Genomic DNA, 20546 nt, shown 5'->3' with positions numbered 1-20546 from the left:
TGGGAGAAATAAATTCATTTAATCAATCTTTCCTTGATTTCCTAACAGAAAGCAGCTGGGTCAGTGTCCTGCAGAGGAACAGTGGTTGTTAATCCCAACTGAAGACCCAACCAAAGGATTCATCCAATAGCATTGGATGGGAGGGGTTGATTTCAGTGACAAAAAGCACCATTCCCATGTGGTTGTTATAGGGTGGGTTTTGTAGGGTACAGTGATTTGTTTCTGAGGTTTCCTGTGTCTTCTCTTCAAGCCCAGGCTGGCACAGAAAGTTTCTTCTCCCAAAGCTTCCAGCCCTCCTGAGAAGAGGTGAAGCGTGCAGGATACTGGGAAGGATGAGCCATGCAGAGAGCCTCCACAGTGCGTGTCAAATGAAGCATTCCCTAGAAACTCATCTTTTATCTGCAAAAAAATATTTTTATGTACTAAGGAAAAGCATTTTTCCCCCTAGCCTCCCTGCCTTTTGAAAGCTCATGGCAAAGCAGTTCATGCCCCAGATGCCCAGAAATGCTCCTCTGTTTTTTGCAGTTTTCTGTTAGACTGCCTTCCTGCTTTTGCTTTCCATTGCTACCAGCTCATGTTCCTCATTTCTTCCTGCTCTTTCCTTGGTGATGCTGTTGAATTTCAGATGTGGTCTGCTCAAGCTGGGATACACCTTCAGCTGCTCGGTGTGGCCACGCAGCATGGAGCCTTAGCCTGTGCTTGTTTGGAAGTGTCTTCCAAGTGGATTCAGGGTTTTCTTGCTCACAGCTTTCCTACCTCTTATTCCAAGATCTGCTTCCCTTTTGACACTTACCTTTGGACTCCCTTCTCCCATACACACTTAGACCCCTTCGACAAGGCTCATTTTTCAAGACAGAGATCCTATTCCTCATAAAGACACTGGCAAAGATAAGGGCTGTACAGGTCTGTGGGCCATCTTAGGTGATAGAAATTCATCTAAATCCCATGCTGATGGTTTCCCGTCGATAGCCAAGGCTTTGCAGGCACGGCTGCAAGCCCATGATTCAGCAACTTGAACTGATTAATCAAGTCACTCGATTCTTTATGCATGCAAGCGTGCCCAAGGCAGCTGTGTTAGAGTCGGCTTCTAGTCAGAGTGTTAGCAGTGCTGAGGATGTCAAAGGGTTTCGTGATATTGATATAAATACATATATATGCGTAGCTTTCTGATTAGGTTTTGGTTTTAAATAGTCTTTAGCGGCATTCGTTCAGTTGATAGAACCCTTTCTGCAAATTTACATGCACGCTATACCTCTGATGCTGCGTTTCTTAATTACAGATACACTTTATCAGAGTTAAACATGTAACAGGCCCTTAGCATAAATTATACTCGGTGTGTGTGTACCAAGAGCACTTCCCAGGTGTGCGGGAGGATAAGTGCGCGTTAAAAAAGCCTGTGCATGCGGAAAAGGTTTAAGAAATCTCATTTTCTAAAAGAACCCTGCTAAAATCCATAAGAACACCAAACCAGAGCAATTTGGGGCTGTGGCAGAGGAATGTTGTACCTTGTGTTTCATATGTACCCTCATGGTTTTGGTTTTGGGGATGTGCAGGTAAAATTCCAGATGCTGATGGGCTTGGTAGCATCGTAAGTGTGTGCTTTGTGTTTATAGCTCTTTTACTGATAAAATGAAGTGGTAACCAGGGAAAACGACAGCACTTTTTCTTGGCACCCTATTTAAAAACGTAAGAGAGGGGCATCTGTATTTGAGGGATCACTGGCAGGGCTTCAGTCATCCTAATGCTGCAAAAGACTACTTTTTTATGTATACAGTAGTGAGAGTGTGAGGAGCAGGCCCTAGGTTCATTTACAGCCCATGGCTGCCAATGGGTGCTCAATAGTCTCACCTGTCTGGAGGGTTAATGCTAAGCATGGAAAAGGCAGGGGCAGCAACTCTACAAAGAGCGCGCTTTCAGTCTGCTCCAGCATGCTCAGACAGAGCCACGTGTTTTACTGGCATGTATTAGGTCAAGGGACTTCATTGCCTTTCTTGGCTATGAAGATTCATTGCCATCTCCTCAGTAGAGAATATCAGCAAACACGGCTTGGTATCCTCTGCTTCTACTAGGCGTAAAACAAAGAGCACATTTCGAAAGGGTGTGTTAGAAGAAAACAAGGAGACAAAGTGAGAAAACGAACACTTGGCTTCAGGGGAGTCAAAGGGATGCAGATATCTGTTTGTTGTTAGAGTTTTTGCATGGCAGCAGTAGTTGTTGATATTTATTTTTCCTCACTTCAGCAGAACAGTGTTTGTTAATAATTCTAATAATAAAACATCCACAACAATTGCCAGATTTGCCAACTTTTTAAAAAATGGTGGCTAAACTGAACATTCAAAACCAGGAATTCCTTGTGGGTTTTGTTTTTTTTTTTCCTGGCCCCTAAACATAGAAAACCTGCTGTAATGTGATGGATCCTGTTGGGAGCCCCTCTGTGGGCGACTTCGTCCTGGCCAGGAGAAGAGCTCAAACTTACCTGAGACACAACTTGCACTGTGAGCTGCAATGATGACTGCAAATACACCAATACGAAACAAAAGCAAAACAACCGCTCAACCCCTCTAGAACTGACTCACAGATGGAAAAATTTGTTATTGTTTTCATGCTCTTTCGCAATGTGTTTGCAGGTTTCCACAGCCTTGTTTAAATTCAAGCAAGGACCTTTTTGCACCAACTTTGCAGGATTTCATTTGTGAGTTGTACATTTAATTCTCCGCAGCAGATGGTGGTGTGTGGGTGTGCTGCTGTATATTTGCAACGAATTCCGTATCCTACAAAATTAATTGTTCCATGTGCCGATTTAAAAATCAGAATTGTATTGTTCGTAAGAAGCTAATTCCTGCCTATCGTTTTGCCGGGACCCGTGCAATTCTGACAAAGTGTAAGGGAAGAAAAGCCTTAAGTGCTGCTTTAAAGCAAATGGATCGTGGCAGCTCTAGTCAGTCCTGACACGCAGACTGAAGAGCTAATGATCTTGTGTGTTTAAAAGTCACTTAAGTAAAATTAACTATTTTGGGCCTCAGTGTCAGGTTCCCCAGATGTCCCTATCAAAAAGGGTGCTGTGTTCCGTGATACGCAGCACAGACAAGGCCTCCGAATTAGGCCCCTTTTCCTTTGGTGGGTTTCTTTCCTTATCGGGGATTTCCTTTCCAATTATTGCTCTTTCAATGGCATTGCTTATGTTCGTTTGGGAAGTTTAGAGGATTTATATAGAATCATAGAATAATTAGGGTTGGAAAGGACCTTAAGATCATCTAGTTCCAACCCCCCTGTTTCCTCCTAATGTGACAAAGGTCTGGTGTCTGTTAAGCTGCCACTGGTGGCTTGCCCCCATGCCTCGTCCATGCTGTCATCCCAGGCTGCACATCTGGGTCTTGGAGGAGAAAGAGGAAACATGAGGCTAAGCAGAGGAATTCAGTGGAGGTCAGGCACTTCCAGGCCCATATAACTGAGCACTCCGTCAGCCTTGTGTGGCACAGAAGCTAGGGCTTTGTCTAGGACAGGGTCCACACTGGTGTCCTTGGAAATGGGGGGAACCCAGGGCCTTAATGGTAAACAGGTGGTCAGGATGGGTAAAATAGGGCAGAGATGGTTATTTCACCTGTTCCACCTTCCTTAGTGGATAACACTGGGCCAGTGCTCATCAGAAATGAATTTTTCTGTGTTTTGAGAAAAGGATTACCTGCACCACCTCACCTGCACCACCTGGGCCAGGTAAGACAATGGCCTCGATAGAGGGTCCCCAGTGTGCTTCCCTGTGCCATTGGGGTATTCACAAAGAACTAAATAAACTCCATCCCTCTTGCCTTCAGATGCTGGAGCAAGGCTGGGCAAGGCAGAATCACCCCCGAGTCCCCAGGGCTGGCTACGAGCTGTTCTAGCTACTCTGGTAAGGATGTTGCACCAGACAAATGGGGCTGGAGGTTGCCACCTAAAGTGGGTGTGCACGGTACCATCAGGAATGTTGAAGCTGGTGGCTGAAGTGGTTGGGGACAAGCCACCTACTTTGGTTCCAAAGCCCTCCCATCCATCCCAAAGCAATGTGTTATTGTTGGGTGCTAGTGTGAGGTGTCCCTGCCCATGGCAGGTGGTTGGAACTGGATGATCTTAAGGTCCTTTCCAACCCAACCCATTCTATGATCCTATGATGGTGGCACACCAATGTTCCATTATCACATTGGTTGCTTTGTATTGGGGGTGGGGGGAGTATGAACCAGCCTTGGGTTGTAAGTAGTAATAGTTCCATTCACTGGCACCTCCAAGCCCCACTGATTTAAGTCTGGGATTGAGGTTTTCATTTTCTGCTACTGCACCAGAAACCATTTGCAACCCCGTAACATTTGAAATCTGAATGAAATTCAACATGTTTTAAGTCCCTTAAAATATGCTGTTGTTTACAGATAGCAGTGGTATCTTAGGGGTGTGGTAGACAGTACTTCAAACCTTGTCTGAAAAGCAGCTGTTTTGTGTGTGTATACATCCATGTTCCCATCTTCCCTGTTATTCCTACTGAGTATCAGAAATCCGATAGAAAGACCCAGACTGATTTCATGTCTTCAATAGTGTGTGAGTCAAATCAGTTTGCTTTTGTGTGACCCATCCTTTTGGTTGCTTTCCTTCCTATGGCCTGTTCTAATGCTCCTCTCTGGTAGGTTTACTGGGAACAGGCTTTCTGAAACCCAGGTTTCAGGTTTATGGGAAACCATTTAAACTCGGTGACTCTTCTGCAGAGTAAGTTTCTGTTCTCCTGATGCCCCTGGCATTGCAATGCCCTTGATCCCATTTGAATTTCTCCAGCACACCACCATAGCATGCAGTGTTTCTGTGAAAGGCCTCAGATGTGCCGTTGCACGAGCATACGTGATCTCCTGGGTATTGAAGGTACCACTCCAATGAAGGTGATTTCCTTAGCACAGGGCTGTGGGGCTGCACTGCAGCAATGCCCTGGATTGGCAGCCAATGGGGTACATGTATGGGTGCATCTTTGTATGTGTGATTTTGCTTTTTGTTTCCTTCCTGCAGAGGTTCCTGTTGGTCCCCAAGTGATTTGCCCCCTCATGAGTTACTGACGCTCAGCTGGATTGGCTCCATCACATCTTCTGGGTTTAAGAAGTCAGCTATTTTTAGAAGAGATATGGATTAGCTGGAGATGTCAGAGCTTTCGTACAGTTATGCTGGATTTGATCTCCTTTCATTTAGCTCTGTATGCACAATGAATTACTTCTGTGCAGTGAGCTCAGTCTGCAACATCTCCAGGGCAGGGAGAAAATCTTTCGTGTCATCACACGCTGACCTGGCTTTACCTCACCTATCTGCGGTCATGTAAGTGAGATGTGTAAGTTAACAGCCACCCCGGCTCTTGTTGATGGAGAAAGGGGTTCCACGTGTGCTTCTCCCTGTTGGCCCTATCCTTAGGCCAATTCAAGTAACAAGGCAGCAGCCTCTCCTAGGTGCAGGGAATCCCAGCCCCCCTGCCCAACCCTCCCAATGGCAACCACCAATGGTGCTGGTGTATTTATGTCCATTTAGTTGCGACGAATTCAGTCTCAGGAGCCAAAGTGACTTCCCGCAGTAAAAGTTTAAGAGCAGCTCACTGTGATCTTGACTATCACCAGCCCTCATTTTCAACGCACCCTCCCCTCTCTGTTCAAAGCCCAGTACCGTGCCCAAGGTAGGCTGAAGCGGAATGCGAAGTGAATGCACTTGAAACACCCTCCCCCAGGTGATTTTCCATTTATGCAGCAGGCTTGCTAATTGCAGAAAGAGTGATTACCCTTTCAGGAAAGAAATATAAAACTTGATTACTCTGAATGAGTGTTACTGAAATTTGGTTCTGATCCCAGCTGGGCAGAAATTGTGTTCCAATAAGGCTTTCTAAAAACACTCACACAGCATCAGCGTAGCAAGCCCACATGTGACTGATTTTATCCAGCGCACATTTGTGATACTCTTGGATAGGGGGAACTGAACTTAACATACCAGGTCCTTAAAACTGGCAGAGTCCTTTCTCTTGTGTTACAGCGTATGTGAGTTTTGATGCAGCTCACATGAGTACCTTACATGAATGAGATGGAGGAGAGCAGTAGCCAACCGGTGGGGAAATAATCTGTATCCAAACTGGCCTGAAGTCAACAGCAAAATGCCAGCATGCAGTGTCACATTTCTGTCTTAAGAGAACCTAGAATACACGGTGAATTTTGTGTCAGTGCTTTTCTGACAGTGTAAGGTACACAGAAGAAAGGACAGGAAAACAGTAGGCGATGAACCTGACAAATGCTGTAACACAGATAGTGTTATAGCAAACACTAGTTAGCTACTATGGGTCTGTCTTAAACGGCAAGTGCTGCCTTTCTAAAATGGGCTGGTGCATGTTACATTATGTATATATGTATATCATCAAAAGTGGTGTATATACATATATATAGATAGATGGAAGGACGACTTTTTAAGAGCCAAGTCTTTATAAATAGTGCAAATTGATAACTTCTGCATTTTAGCGGGGCACACTCTGGCTGATTTAAGGATGAATTAAGCAAGCTGTACATTTAAGAACAAACTCATGCTGTGGCCTGTAATTAATTATTATAACCAACATGGTAGCTTAATCGCACAAAAACACGAGTTTATTAATAGGTGATGGAGCTGAGGAACCACACGGTCCATCCAGCCCTCTGATATAGTTTTCCTAATCTCAGTTACGAAATTCAATGCTGCAGTTTTACAAGTTACACATTCTCAATTAGTGGATGTTACAGAACAGAAACATGAAGTGAATATTTGTATTAATGGGATTCAAACAAGTCAACTGAAAGAAGCATCAACTCTTGTTATAACACATGGCAAAAAGAATTCAAATGTGGAATGTGATCATATATTGTTGTACAGTAGATATGTACACTGTTTCATACCGCATGACATTTGTTGCATATTCATAGAAAAGTCAAACTAAATGATGGTTTAAAACCTGTATTAATGCTGAAATTTGCTTGCTGCTTTTGTTAAGTGTTGAATATTGACTGAGTTAATATTTTCATTGTGTAAAAATACTGTATATAGTAGAAACCCTTCAATATCTTCCACATTCAAATAAATGAAGTTACAGTTTGGTATTTGGAGTTCAACATCTTAAATTAAATGACCGATTCTTTCTAACCTCGAGAAGGAAAAACAAACAACGAATATGCTCTGTCTGGTTTGACGAGCACGTTCCTTGAAGACCTTGCTTCTGAAATCAAGACTCTAACATCTACCTCAACTGAGGTGTGCTGGGATTACTAAAACATCTGAACACGGTTAAAAAGGTGGAAAGTCCATAGCCATTCTACACACTTTCATTTATTGTCTGGACAATTAAAGTACAAATAATTCAAACACAACAAGGTTATGAAAAAAACATTTACAATACTTTCCCTCAGAAATGATCTAAACTAGCAAGGTTAACATGAAGTCATTCATTATAACTAAAGTATACAACTGCCTGGTCCTAAGAAAGATTTTTTAAATTATTATTATTATTCAGATAGTAAAACACATCGTAGAGAAAAGATTCTGACATGCCTTCCCCACTAATGCTTAGCAAATGCATCAAAACTTTCCCAGCAAACTGCGCTCATTCATAGCAGATGATGTATAAAGGTTTCCCTGAACATTGAATGAGTGTTCCTTTAAACTAAAATCTAACATTGTTAAAGTAAAAAACTGATAAAATTATGATGCAGCCTTTGCTTTAGTTATTTGTCTACTACAAAAGTTTGCCTCTTCAGTGTGAAAAAACAATACTTAGTCTACATGCAGTTAGTGGGTATAGCATGGAAAAAATGCACAAAATAAGCACAAGTTATAAATAACCATAACGTTTTATTACCATTAAGACTAAACTTGTATTGAAAAGATTTTATATAACAAGACAAGAAAAGCAATAGCAAATTTAACTATCAACTAGATTATGCATAGCGAGTAACTGTTTCTAGTACTCAGGGAAGAGCATGACCCTTTTTTGTTTTAAATATATAACCGTACAAAGCACAAACATACTAAAATGATCAGTGCACTGGACATGGGAGAGCACCCCCTCAGTCATTTTGTTCCCTTAGCTCTGTTTTCCCCAATCTGAATTACATTAAAATAAAGACCCAGTTGTTTTCTTTTCTACTGTGCAGTAAGAAAAAATATTCACAACAAACATGACAATATATCAAACAATATTTCTACACAAGTTACCTTGATACCTCTGTCACTTAAGTATCATAAGAAAACATTTTAAGACATATACAAACAAAACTAGCAAAGTGTTACAACTTATAATAAATTAACCAAAAGAAAAAATAACTTTATATATATATATATTTATATTATATATACACATACACACACAACAAAATGACACAATAATATGCTTCTTCCCATAGTTTAAGTAAACAAATAAGTAGACTAGCCAAACTAGCTATATTTGATTTTGGCCATATGCATCACATCGGCAATTAAATAAATAAGTGTTTCAAGCAACATAAACAGTGTTCCAAATGTGCCAACACAGCCCAATTATATTAGCTTGGGCTATAAAGTGAATTTGAAAATTCTTAACAAATTTAAAGCAAATGTATTTTTTTCTAAACACATTACATTTAACTATGATACTAAGATATGTAAATAATTTTGTAGCACCTACTGCTCAAACCAAGGAAGTTTTTGATCAAAAAATTAATTTTTTTAACTTTTGTTCTGCTGATATCCCATACTGATGACTTAAAGAAAAACCGTCTTGCAACTCATCTCCTTGCTTTTGGGTTTTGACTGTGGGTAACTGCGTGCCTGGGAAGAACACTCTCCCGTACTGTATTTAATATTTTTATTACATGCTATGAAAAGATACGAAGATCATCTGTTTGTAGCCCATCCTTCAAAAAACAATCTACTAATCCAGTTTAAAACACACATCTTGATCTCTAAAAAGTTACCAGTGCAGTATGAACATGACAAAGTTGTCAATTTCCCCTAAATTAGCCAGTCAAAATATTTTTTTCTCAAATCCAGATTCTCTTGTAAAAATTCTTTATATTTTATAAAAATAGATTTTTCTTGAAACCCATTTTCAGCAAAGAGACCACCTCTTTGGCAACATTGTTAATGTTATTTAAATTGTTATGTCATCAGGTATCCCCCTTTACCCCATTCCCTAACAGAAGACTGTTTAGTTCACATGATACAAAAGAAAAAAGGAAAAATAAAAAAAGTTGCAAAATTATGTTTTTTTTGCAATTTTTATTGTTCCTCTTTAATTTGTGTGGGGGGTTTACCAATCTGATTCAATCGATGTTGTTTCCTTTGTTTTTTTTTGAAAAGAAGAAAAGAAAAGAAAAATCTTTTGTTCTCGCTTTTTAATCCCATTAGTTCGTAAAAACTGTTTTTGTTTTCTTATTTTTTTCAAATGAGTGAATGGTCATCTTAAAAAGACCCACCTTCAAGGAAGGTAGTAAAACTAGCTGGCCGGGTAAAAATCCCTGCACATTGTTATCTATGTATATTATATTCAACAACGACAGCTATGAAAGAACATTCAATGCATCAAAGGTTTTTTTTGTTTTTTTTTTCTAAGCATTATAAAATCCTTTCCTGTTCCTCACAGGATATCCAATGTTTTAATACTTAGGCAACACTGGCTTATAAAGTCCATGGTTGAATATAAGCCTTGAAGAGTTTTTATTTTTTTTTTGTTTTGTTTTGTTCGTATATATATTTATATATATATATTTTAGTAAGTAAGGATATGAAATTCAGGATTTGTGGGTTTTATTGGTTTTAAAGGAAACTTGCAATACTCTGTCTCCTAAACGGTATCCATTAAGGCTGGCAATCGCCATGGCAGCTTCGTCGTAGTTGGTCATGGTGACAAAGCCAAATCCCTTGCACTTGTTGGTGTTGAAATCACGGATCACCTTCACGTTATTGACTGCTCCGAAGGGACCAAACAACTGCCACAGCACGCTCTCGTCGGAGTCGGGAGACAAGTTGTAGACAAAGATACACCATCCAGTCCCAGTGTGACCAGGGATATTCATTCCGACAAGGCTCGTCATACCATCAATTGTGATCGGAGAAAACCTACCAAGTAAAAAGACGGGTCTATTCTAAATATATCTCTTGGCACAAGCTACATGGAACCAAGACTCTAAAGTAAGTAAGCCAATGGTAATGAAGGTTCTTGATCCTATCCCTGGAAGATGACTACACTGCTACTTTTGGTCTCTACTTAAGTGGAGGGGGGCTGTACCAGACCAAACCTGGGCATCAATGAGTCTCCCTTCAAGGCTAAGCCCTACTTCGATGTATACTAAGATCTAATAAAAGAAATGCTTAAGGACAATCTAAGCCCAAAAGGGCCTGTAAATGCTGCTATAAACACAAGTTCATTTAAAGAAGCCTGTAGGAATTGGCTACCTATTTCCACCACTAAAATAATGTAGTTTCAGGGAAATGGAGATCCTAAACTTTACCTCTTACTAGCTGGTAGTGAAAAAAAAACCTAACAAATGTAGGACTTTAAAAGATTATAATATGAAATGCCACTGCCATGTGGCCTCTCTAGCTAAAATTACTAAACATCAGATTTAGAGAGATGTCTAACTGGCAGATTTTAATTCCCCTCCTAACATAGCCCTTAACTGACATACACTGGGAAAAGAAATCCAGGTAATAAAGAAGTCCTAAAGCTGGCCACATATTCAAAGAGATTTATGCAGCAATTGTAGGGTAAGTAAAACAGTGCACAAATATAATTAATGAGCATGTCAACTAATACCTTCATACTGTTGAGACTTCGTGACAGGCTCTTAGGTTCTTCGGGTGGTCAATGCAGAGACAACCTCCTAGAAATCTAATACAGAACCCTAACTTTTCTCTCCCTATCATCTTTTGGGACCAGTTTCCTCTAGCTTGAACATCTGAACTGGGAAGCTAAAGCCAGGTAGCATGTTTATGAACACGGAACCATCACACAGTAACACAGGCTGGGCAGGATCTGTGGAGCTCATCTGATCAACCTCCGGCTCAAAGTGAGGATGACTTCTCAGTTTACATCAGATGCTCATGGCCTTACAGAGGGGAGTTTGGAAGTCTTCAAGGACGGGAACTCCACTCCTGCAGCCCCTGCTCCAGGGCTCCACCATCCTCACTGTAAATGATTTTCCCTTATACTCAGTTGAATTTCCCCCGTTCCTGCTACCTCTTGTCCTTTTGCAGTTGAGCTCCAAGAAGAGATCAGCTTCATCTTTCTAGTGCCCCTTGTAGGTAGCCAAGGACAGCAGCCAAGGGCTCAACTCTCCATTTGCCTTTCCTGAATTTCACCATGTTCCTCCAGCTTGTCAAGGTCTCCCAGATGGCACCCGTGGCCACGAGCACAGTGACTGCCCCTGCTCCCTCACCAATTTAGTGTCACCAGCTAATGCAAGGAGGGCGCGTTGCAGCCCGTGACTCAGGTTATTAATGAAGATGTTAAGCGGTATCAGCCCTCAGGATCAACATAATTTTCCTTTCATCAGTTTAAAAAAAAAAAAAAAGTGACATGCTTTCTGAAGCTACACTTTGGGATAGGTTTTAAAATAACAACTGCACAGAGGAAACGTCTTAATAAAAAAAAAAAAATCCAGTTTCCCATGTACCTTCAATATGATGAGTTTTAATACCAGAACTGAATAATAATTCCTCAGGAGTTTGAGTGATGACTGAGGGAGTCGAGGGGGGGAACTCAGCGCTGCTGAGTAAGCTCTTGCACTCTCCAAAACTTATCCTTTTACGCTTGTAATATTTCCACACACATTTAGCAGTCTGCACAATATTATGCTGTGTATATTAAATAGCCATAAAAGAAACTACACACCTGATGGCTGCCCACCATTCTGTCGATTCCTGATGGCACTTTATATGCACATTCAAGGAAAAAAGGCACTTGGAATATATATCTTATGCTAAGGAAAGTCACTGGGGTGTAGCTACAGTATAAATGAGCAGCTCAGAAACGCTCACAGTACTGGATCCTCAGACCTACGTACAGGCTTGCAGACAGTTTATTAAAGGTATGTGGCAATTTTCCAACTGAACTTCACTTTTGCAATTCCTACTCTCATCATCTTTTTAGTTTCTCTCCCACATCCTGAAACTAATAACATTATCATAATGGTTCAGCACAGCTCTAACCCACGGTATTTCCCCAGCTGCTGAAAAGCAAGGCAGAAGGTGGACAAGGCCGATTTATACTGTTCCTTCCACCTTATGTGGAATCATAAATAAGGCAGCCAAGACCAAGACCAAGTCAACAGCTTTAACTTCTTCTGAGATTTGGAAGATAGGACTTTAAGCCCATTGTTGACAAGTGCCAGCTGTGCTAGTAACACACATGAACCAGAAAATGCTTCTCTTCTGCCATGTTTAATTTAACATGAAGTACAAACCTAATGCATATGCTACCCTGAAAGTGATGTTTATTGTAAAACCTGGACATCCCAAAGCTGTGCGTATCACAGAGTATGTTACGGAGTTTTGCAGGAATGCTGCACTGAGGTGTAAAGGGTTAAGGTTTCATGCAATTTACTGGAGAGCAGCTTTTCCCTGGAAACTTTTAGGGAAGCAGTTTTCAGCTGCTTTCAGCTGTTTATGTACCATGAGCACAGGAGCTGCCTTAAATCCAAGAAAGCATGCACAAAACTAGTGCAAGTGTACTGACACAAATACAAGATAACCTATTGCGTAAGTAGTTCTGCTACTAGCAAGTGACCTGGAATTAGCGTCAGTAAAACCTTTGTTCCACGTCAACACATCTCCTTTTCCATCAGTACCAGATACTTGATAAAGGGAAAGAAAGACCTGACCCCCAAACCCAGGAATGCCACAATACAGATACAGTTTCAGAAGTTTTTATCAATACATTGGTTTTTTTTTTGTGACCCTATAAATTACAGGGTTTGCTAGTCCAAGTTTTCAAGATTTTCAAGATATGAACTAATTTAAGACGCCTACAAAACACTGTTGTGATTTAAGACTAATACTATAGCCTCTGAATATTACAAAAGCAGATGCATAACTTATAAAGGTACGTAACTCACTCTCCTTCCCTCTGTAGGTCTTATGACATCCAAATTCAAACCCTCACTAGTTCAGACTAAGCCCTGTTTGTTCAGCACCACATACCAGTGCAATTCCAGGGAAGCAGAAGCAGCAAAAACCAAGGGAAAATTCCTGGAACAAACCCGTCCTTCTGACACTGATTTGTGCCTGACAGGTACTTGACACTGAGAGCTTTGCCATGTTTTTGGCAATGTACCAAGAAACAAATGAGATGAGAGAATGCAGGAAAAGCTGTGTGTGATAAGATTAGGTGGTGAGTTCTGACTCATCACATCACCACTAAGGATACTGCAGATGTAACAAATGTACTAATGAACACCAGAAGCAGTGCTTCTGGGAAGATATGCTGCCTCTGCTCTGGCTATTCCCTTTGTGAGTAGTCTTAAGATTTGCATAATAGCTACTGTGGCAGTAGTTAAAACCCATGTTACTGCCCACTACTCGCTAGTGTAAAGATATACTTACCATACCACTTTTACAGGATGAGCTTTAAAAAACAAATCCCAAATAATTGTCACGTTTTGTGAGCAGACCATTTCAGAAGATTAAGAAGTATTTTCTCATCTTAAATGTGGGGCACGGCTGGACATCTTATGGTAAACACCAGGAATAAAACTATACCGTTACTGTGCCGTAAGGTTCGCTTGCGCGGATGCGTGCCATCAGAAGAAACACTAACAACACGTCAACTCATTTTAGCTATCAAACACTGAACATACTCATGAAACAGCATAAAAGTCTATCACACATGCGTGCACATACATACGGACACACAGAGCTATTTTAAACAAAAACAAAATCTCAAGCACCAATATTAAACCTGTAACAAAAGAAATTCAGGGCTGATTAAGGTGCAGACAGCTGTATTTCCAAGTCAATCTTAAACCAGATGTAAGAGAAAGACAGTCTTAACTGCGAGATTTAGACAACAGCAGCACAATTCTGGTTGAGACTATTAGGATTTCTATTATCAAATCAGAGATTACTTAAAAACTTAATAGTTCTGGTGCTAAATGGGTGCTGGAAAAGCACCATTTAAGCAGGGCGACTGCAGTTTGAATGCTGGGAGCTGCTGCACCTAAACCATTTGAGAAGCCCACCTGTAAATAAAAATAAAAGGTGAAACAAAAAACCCCACAGAATCTGCATGTGTGGCCTTTAAAGTAACAAAACCAACTGAAGTCCAAACTTAAAAAGAATTTGACATGCTGGTGGAAGAAAAGAAGGAATTAAACAAAAAAAAAAGAAAATAAAGTTAGTGCATTAAAAAAAATAAATTGTAGCACCAATCTGTGCCAACACGGACATCTGGCAATCTGTGGAATTCTAATTACCTCTTTACGCCATAGGCCATATTAAGCAAATTGTCCAGCCTGAAAAGAGAAGGAGGGTCTTTGGGTTAATGTCTCACAGATGGCAAGATCGCTCAATGGAACTATTATTAATAGCGTTCCATTTTCAAAGAAGAAACGTTCAACAAGTTTCCCACACATCTAAGGAGCCTAACAACTCCCGGCCTGCTTTGTTAAGTCTGAGGTTGTGCTTAAATCTCCACCACAGCATTTATTTTTAACTTGTCTATGCTTTTTTTGTGAAAAATCTTCATTTCCAGGGTTTGGTTTTAAAAAAAAATCCACTTCTGATGTATCCTTTTCGGACAGTGTTAGTATGAAATCTGTGCAAACAGTTCAACTGTTCACCTTGTAGTTAACTTGGGAATAAAATGTTACAGTCCAAAATTGCTGGAATTGGGAAAATTCTTGATTCTAACTGCTTTAACGTAATACTCTCCACACTATATTACATGTATTTAGCATTAATCCTCCATGATACGTCAATCTAAACGACCACCAAATTTTATACAGAATATAATCATCTGCTTTCTGTGAGAGTACAATAAAGACCTTCTGTCCATGGAAGGATTCAGTGACAATCTCAATGGACACAGCTGCGTGCCAAAGACAAAAACGAGTGTAAATTTAATGCATCCGAAGACTTTTTTAATGATCTTGAATTCATTAGCACTTTTCATCACTGAAAACCTAAATTTACTTTTGAAAAACTCTCTAAAGCCAGGATGCAACTCAGTTCTGTGAGTACGTCCAAGTTTCTTTTTTGAAGGCAGACCTTTTATTTGAATGCTAGGGTGCCTGAAAATTACTAAATATAAAAGTAATGAGGACATCATGTATTGCTAACTCTGGCTTATGTATCAGATGGAAACAGTATATTCAGAATGCAAAGCATAAAACATCCCCGAAAGCATCTGAAGACTCACACCAAAGACTAATGCAAGGTCTCTGTACTAGGAGCAGATATCTCAGGCTAATAAATTTAATGATACTGCTGCTGACTGGAACAGACTCAGCTTTTTTCCTGCTACCAATCCACTGTCATTAACATCAAAGTCTAAGCTGCATCAAAACTGTAATAATACAGCAGAAACTAAAAGCATTACCAAAAAAAAGGAGAGAGAACAGGGTAGTCGCTACTCATTTGATTATCAGTGTAACTCTTATTCTGTCCTCCCTTTTTCTATGAGCCTTCATGAGATCTGATTGTACAGTACTTCAGCTGTTTTAGTAAATACAACATGACTACTGCTGTCAGCAGATTTTCCTCCTCATTCTCCAGGAAAGAATATTTAATTTTACAAAGAAAATCAGGTCAGCCTACGCAACTAAAGCGTATTTTCCTGCATAGCACCTGCCCCACATTGTCATAGCTGGTGGAACTTCAGGTCTTTTCCAGGTAATTACCTGAATCTCTGAGCCTGGTGGTGAAGTGGTCCAGGGTAGCGTCTGTTGGGAGACTGATACAGCTGTGAAAGGAGTGCCTGGCTTGTTTTCTGGCTGGGGTTATTGGCAAACTTCACAGTAATTGGTTCTGTAGCACCACTAGGCTTCTGGCCATTTAGTCCCTTTATGGCTTCTTCTGCCTCTATTCTCTTATCAAAACGGATAAATCCCACACCTCGAGAAACCCCTGGGAAGTAAAGACATGTGAACAGATGAATATTTGTAGGAACAGCCTTATCTATGTTAACAAACATGAACTGAATATTTGTTGTCACTGCACAGAATGCATGGCTTGCGAATCAAGGGAAATCCTATAAAGACAAACACTCTTCCCCATCTGTATTCTCCAGAATCAGCCCCTACCATATTTAATATAACGCTCTGAAGTAACCATTTTGCATTTTGAGATCCCTCATTAAAGAGGCAGTAGTTATGCCTCCAAACAGTTACAACACTCAAAGAACCAGCTACTGCATCTTACACTAAACATCACATTGTCTTGAAACCCAACTGCCAACGAGTTCACTATATGCAGAAAAACATGCATCTATCAAGGAAAGTTTTCTTTTAACCTGTGACTTGATCAACCAGAATCCGTGAGGTGATGATGCGCCCATATTGTGAGAATAACTGCTCTAATTCTTTCTGGGTCATTGTTTTCGGAAGGCCGCTGACATACAAGTTCGCATCTCTGATTGATGCTGAACTCGGACGGGCATACGACACCTATGAAGGAAAGGAAAGACATGTTAGTAAGCTAGGGCCACCCCCTGCATTTTAAATGGACAGATTATTTTCTGTTCTTTCACAGGCAGGCAACAACCCTCGAGTTCAGATGTTACCTGTTGTGCAACATCAACAAAGCCAGGAAAGGCGGGAAGAACAGACGAAAGGGCTCTTCAAGCGCAGTCATAAAGTAACTATTGTTCAGAGGTAGATTAACATGCAGCTTCCTACGCATGGCTTTGTAAATTTACCCCTATAGATTGTGGGTGTATGGATGATTTACTGTATCCAACATAGCACTCTGAAGTTCCAGCATGTTTTTCTACCCAGCATCCCCCCTCCCTCCAAGAGTCTGAAACAAATCAGGTTATTTGTGGAGTGATCTTTTGTGCTAGTTCTCTTTGTGTTTTCATCCTGAGCTGGCAAGATCTATTCTGGATGAACAGTAAAGTCCTGGTGAAATTACACTAAATAAACATCTGCTCAGGGAAGTGTGTACTGACACCAATTGTCTATCTGCAATTCATCACAAGAAGTTCCCTTGCACTGTGAGTCCACAACCAGGCCACAAAATATTATGACCAAGCAACCAAGAAAATGTTGAGTTCCAACTGCATGTATGCTGTTGGAAAATTATTAAATCAAGACTCTCTCAACTGTTCTTCTATCTATGAATCAGATTTATAATTATAATATGTGCATAAAAAGCCTTCTGCACTTTTAAAATATATACATTTAGAATATACACATTTAACATAATAAAAATACTTCCCGGATAAAGCCTTAATGGCAAGTATTCAGCGTGGATCGTGAAGAATTGCTTTGCAGCACATCTGAAATAGCATTGGATCCAAACCTGAATATTTTGCACTTCATCTTGACTTATTTAAATATCAACAGATCAGTGCATTCCTGCATTATGTCTTAAAATGTGCCTTGGAAGGAAATGGAGGGGTCCCCGTCATGAATACAATGCATTCAGCAATTGTCTTCCCCTTTTCCCGAGCCTTAGCCCAAACACAGATGATGTCAAATGGATGTCTTTGTGTGTTTTATGTGTCAAAGAGCTGTCTTTATGTGCTCCACACCTAAAAATAGATGCTGACTCAACACAGAAAGTGATGTTAATGACTAATATTTGCTTCCACAATCTTCTCTGAATAACAGCAGACAAACTCCAAAGATTTTGGATTTGAAGGTTTTGGGCAACTTCTTTATAACTTAGACGCTGGTACATCACCTTTTAAATTTAACATTTGCATTTACAGAGAAAGTGGAAAAGGGAAAGATACATTAAAAGGAAGTTAAATAAGAAAATTTGCATTAGCTGAGGTAAGCTCAGGCACTCAGAAAAACAGACTTTCTGACCAGAGAAACCTTCAGGTGCTGAGGTCAGTGCTGAACGGGATGAATATTGGAGTGGAAACTATTTAGTGCCTCAGTGATTCAGGACCTCACAGCCCATGAGCTCCTGATGGGGTGCAGCACTTAAGTCACTTAATTGCTGGTCCCAAACACCCTTGGTACTGCAGGACCAGAATACACATGGCACGGCCTGGCTTTTATGTAACTAAGATCAAGCCAGGTGGTTGGGGAAACCAGGGATAACTGCACTGCGCTTTTCCTTAAAATCACCGTTTTTGACTGTGCTTGGTTGGGTGGTCTCATGTCAGTGGCTTCTCACTTATGCCCTGTGCCGGGGCACTCAGAAAAGCAGACTCTCTCCCACTCTGAAATGTCTTACCTTGAGAGGGTACTCAAAGGGTTCAGACATCTACAGTTTAACCTACTTCAGGAATAACAGTTTAAAAAACACTTAAGAGCCTCTCTGGAGTTATTGAGAGTTACAGAGACCTTACCTATTCCTCAAAACAGAGAGCTGCAAAATTAATAAAGTTCCTGGGAAAACAGCCAGGGGTTTCCTTTGGGTTTACTCACTGTGGCACATTCATTAACCAAATGCCACATTACAGGAAAGATGAAAAGTACTGGGATATGCAAAAACCACTGTTTCCCAGAGCACTGAGCGCCTGACGTTTTATATAGATACTTCTACATACAGAAAATGCTCTGCTCTTGTAGGCCCTGCAGACACACAGAGACAGGGGAGACTCCACACACTCAAATCACATGCAAACACCTACCGCCGCTCAGGTCTACCTTTTATTTCCTCCTGCAATCAAACATTCAGGTTGCAGGGGAGTCTGGGCCAAAGAAAGAAGAGGCCAAAAGCAACGTCTTTAAAAGCAAGGAGAAAAGGTTGTGAGCTGAATGGACTCAAGGCTAGCGATGTCAATTATTTATCTGCTTTTGAATCTTTTTCATGTTCCCTCTCAGGTCAGCCAATGACAAATTGATCAGTTAGGCTGTGCCATCCTGCTTTCAAGCCATTATTCAGTTAGTTCTGAGGATGGGATGTCTTCCCACGTATTAGCTATCAAAGGAAGAAATCACCCGCCCTGGCCCTCCACTAGACCAGAAGCAACTTGTGCCGTGAAAACTTAAAATGGGAGACAAAACCAGCTCCCATTTTAGCCCTGAAAACTACAAAGCGCTGGGTGAGGATGCTGCATTAATTCTTTATATTCACACTTAAGAACAATTCTTTTGCTCATGGCAGTGTTAGTGCCCTATAATGAAACAGTGTGCTGAAAAAGGGAAGCATGTGGAAATGCCAGCCACCACAAAGAAATTCAAATAAACGAGCTGGAGAACACCAAACTACTGTCTGACCCAGGCATTTCTCAGCATTAAAATGTTTGTCTGCCTGTATGACAGTTGGAGGTCGAATGGGGTTATTTTGCTGTGTAAGATCACTTAGGAGTTCTTCAGTCCAATTTGCAAGGAAGATAATAAAATATTGTACAATTCTTTTTATGGCTTGCTGGCCTCTGATGTTAAGTTTCTATACATTTATATATTAACTGTGAAAATCTTTCACTAGGATATTTCTCATCTGACAATGAACTGTGTAAGGGCTTCTGTTCGGTGTAAACAGCCATCTCAAGAGTCTGCACCGCTGTCTCCAAACACTAACGCAGAGTCATAAGGTCCAGCATTTCATATCTTCCATGGTAATGCACAGATCTGTTCAGGAGCACAGAAAATATCTCCAAGTTAAAGTAATTATCTTCCTTATTGATTTCCTACCCATTTTGCCACATAGAAAACTCTCTGAAAAATTTCTAACCTCAATACTGTTCAGAAGGTAAATTGAAGCAGCCTGGCCTTTCCAGCTCAGAGCCCACAGCAAAGGCACCCAGAGGCATGAACGCATCCCATTTGTCTTATAGATGCAAGGTGCTGGACGTGTAACAGTAACCATTTAAACACTGACGCTTAACCACTTCACTGCTGCTCACAGAATAGTTAGAGTAGGAAAGGACCTTAAGATCATCTAGTTCCAGCCCCCCTGCTGATCCTAAGAGATGCTTTCAGATCATATGCTAACCCTGGACTTTTCAAATATTAAGTCCATTTCTAGAAGCCTTATCCCAAAATTCAACTCCAAATCTGCTCCAAAGAGGAACAGCATCATCCCTCCCTGAAGGATGTGCTCTGCCAGCAGAGCCACCCTGTCCTGGTCTGAACATCTGCTGACAAACAACTTAGCAGCTCATGTCTTTTCCTAAGGACACACACGTCTTGCTCTACATCTACCATTACTCATCTGGTGAACCTGAGACTAGCCACGAGCCTAGTTCTAGTTCTCCACAGCAGCACAGGCATCCACAGGCCACCAAACCACCTACCAATGGTACCTGCAATCCCTGGGACATCTCTCCAGCCACGAGCAGATATGGTGCAGTCAGTGCTGTGTGACTACCTGGGCAGCTTTCAAAAGAGTTTGTCTAACATTCAAAACCTCTGAAGTTCTTGGTGACCTCAATTCTATAAGACTTT

At 40.8% G+C, this 20546-nt stretch overlaps 1 protein-coding gene across 11 annotated transcripts in view; it reads right to left on the bottom strand.

Annotated features, from left to right (window-relative positions):
* Positions 1 to 7837: 7837 nt before the first annotated feature.
* ELAVL4 (ELAV like RNA binding protein 4) overlaps positions 7838 to 20546 on the bottom strand; it is an 81908-nt gene continuing 69199 nt past the window's right edge. For 9 of the 11 annotated variants that reach the window (XM_062623233.1, XM_062623230.1, XM_062623227.1 and 6 more), the window contains exons 4-7: positions 16490 to 16643; positions 15879 to 16104; positions 14454 to 14492; positions 7838 to 10122 (exon numbers count right to left, since the gene is read on the bottom strand). In XM_062623233.1, coding sequence (XP_062479217.1) covers positions 9774 to 10122; positions 14454 to 14492; positions 15879 to 16104; positions 16490 to 16643 — 768 coding nt within the window. In that variant the 3' untranslated portion in view covers positions 7838 to 9773. The remainder of the gene's footprint in view (positions 10123 to 14453; positions 14493 to 15878; positions 16105 to 16489; positions 16644 to 20546) is intronic. The other 2 variants (XM_062623225.1, XM_062623226.1) reach the window with 2 other exon arrangements.

Source organism: Pezoporus occidentalis, unplaced genomic scaffold (assembly GCF_034315485.1).
Source record: "Pezoporus occidentalis ecotype Australia unplaced genomic scaffold, CSIRO_AGI_Poc_V1 ctg25, whole genome shotgun sequence".
Taxonomy (NCBI): domain Eukaryota; kingdom Metazoa; phylum Chordata; class Aves; order Psittaciformes; family Psittacidae; genus Pezoporus; species Pezoporus occidentalis.
The sequence above is the reverse complement of the archived record's forward strand: the minus strand, read 5'-3'. Positions and strand labels throughout refer to the sequence as shown.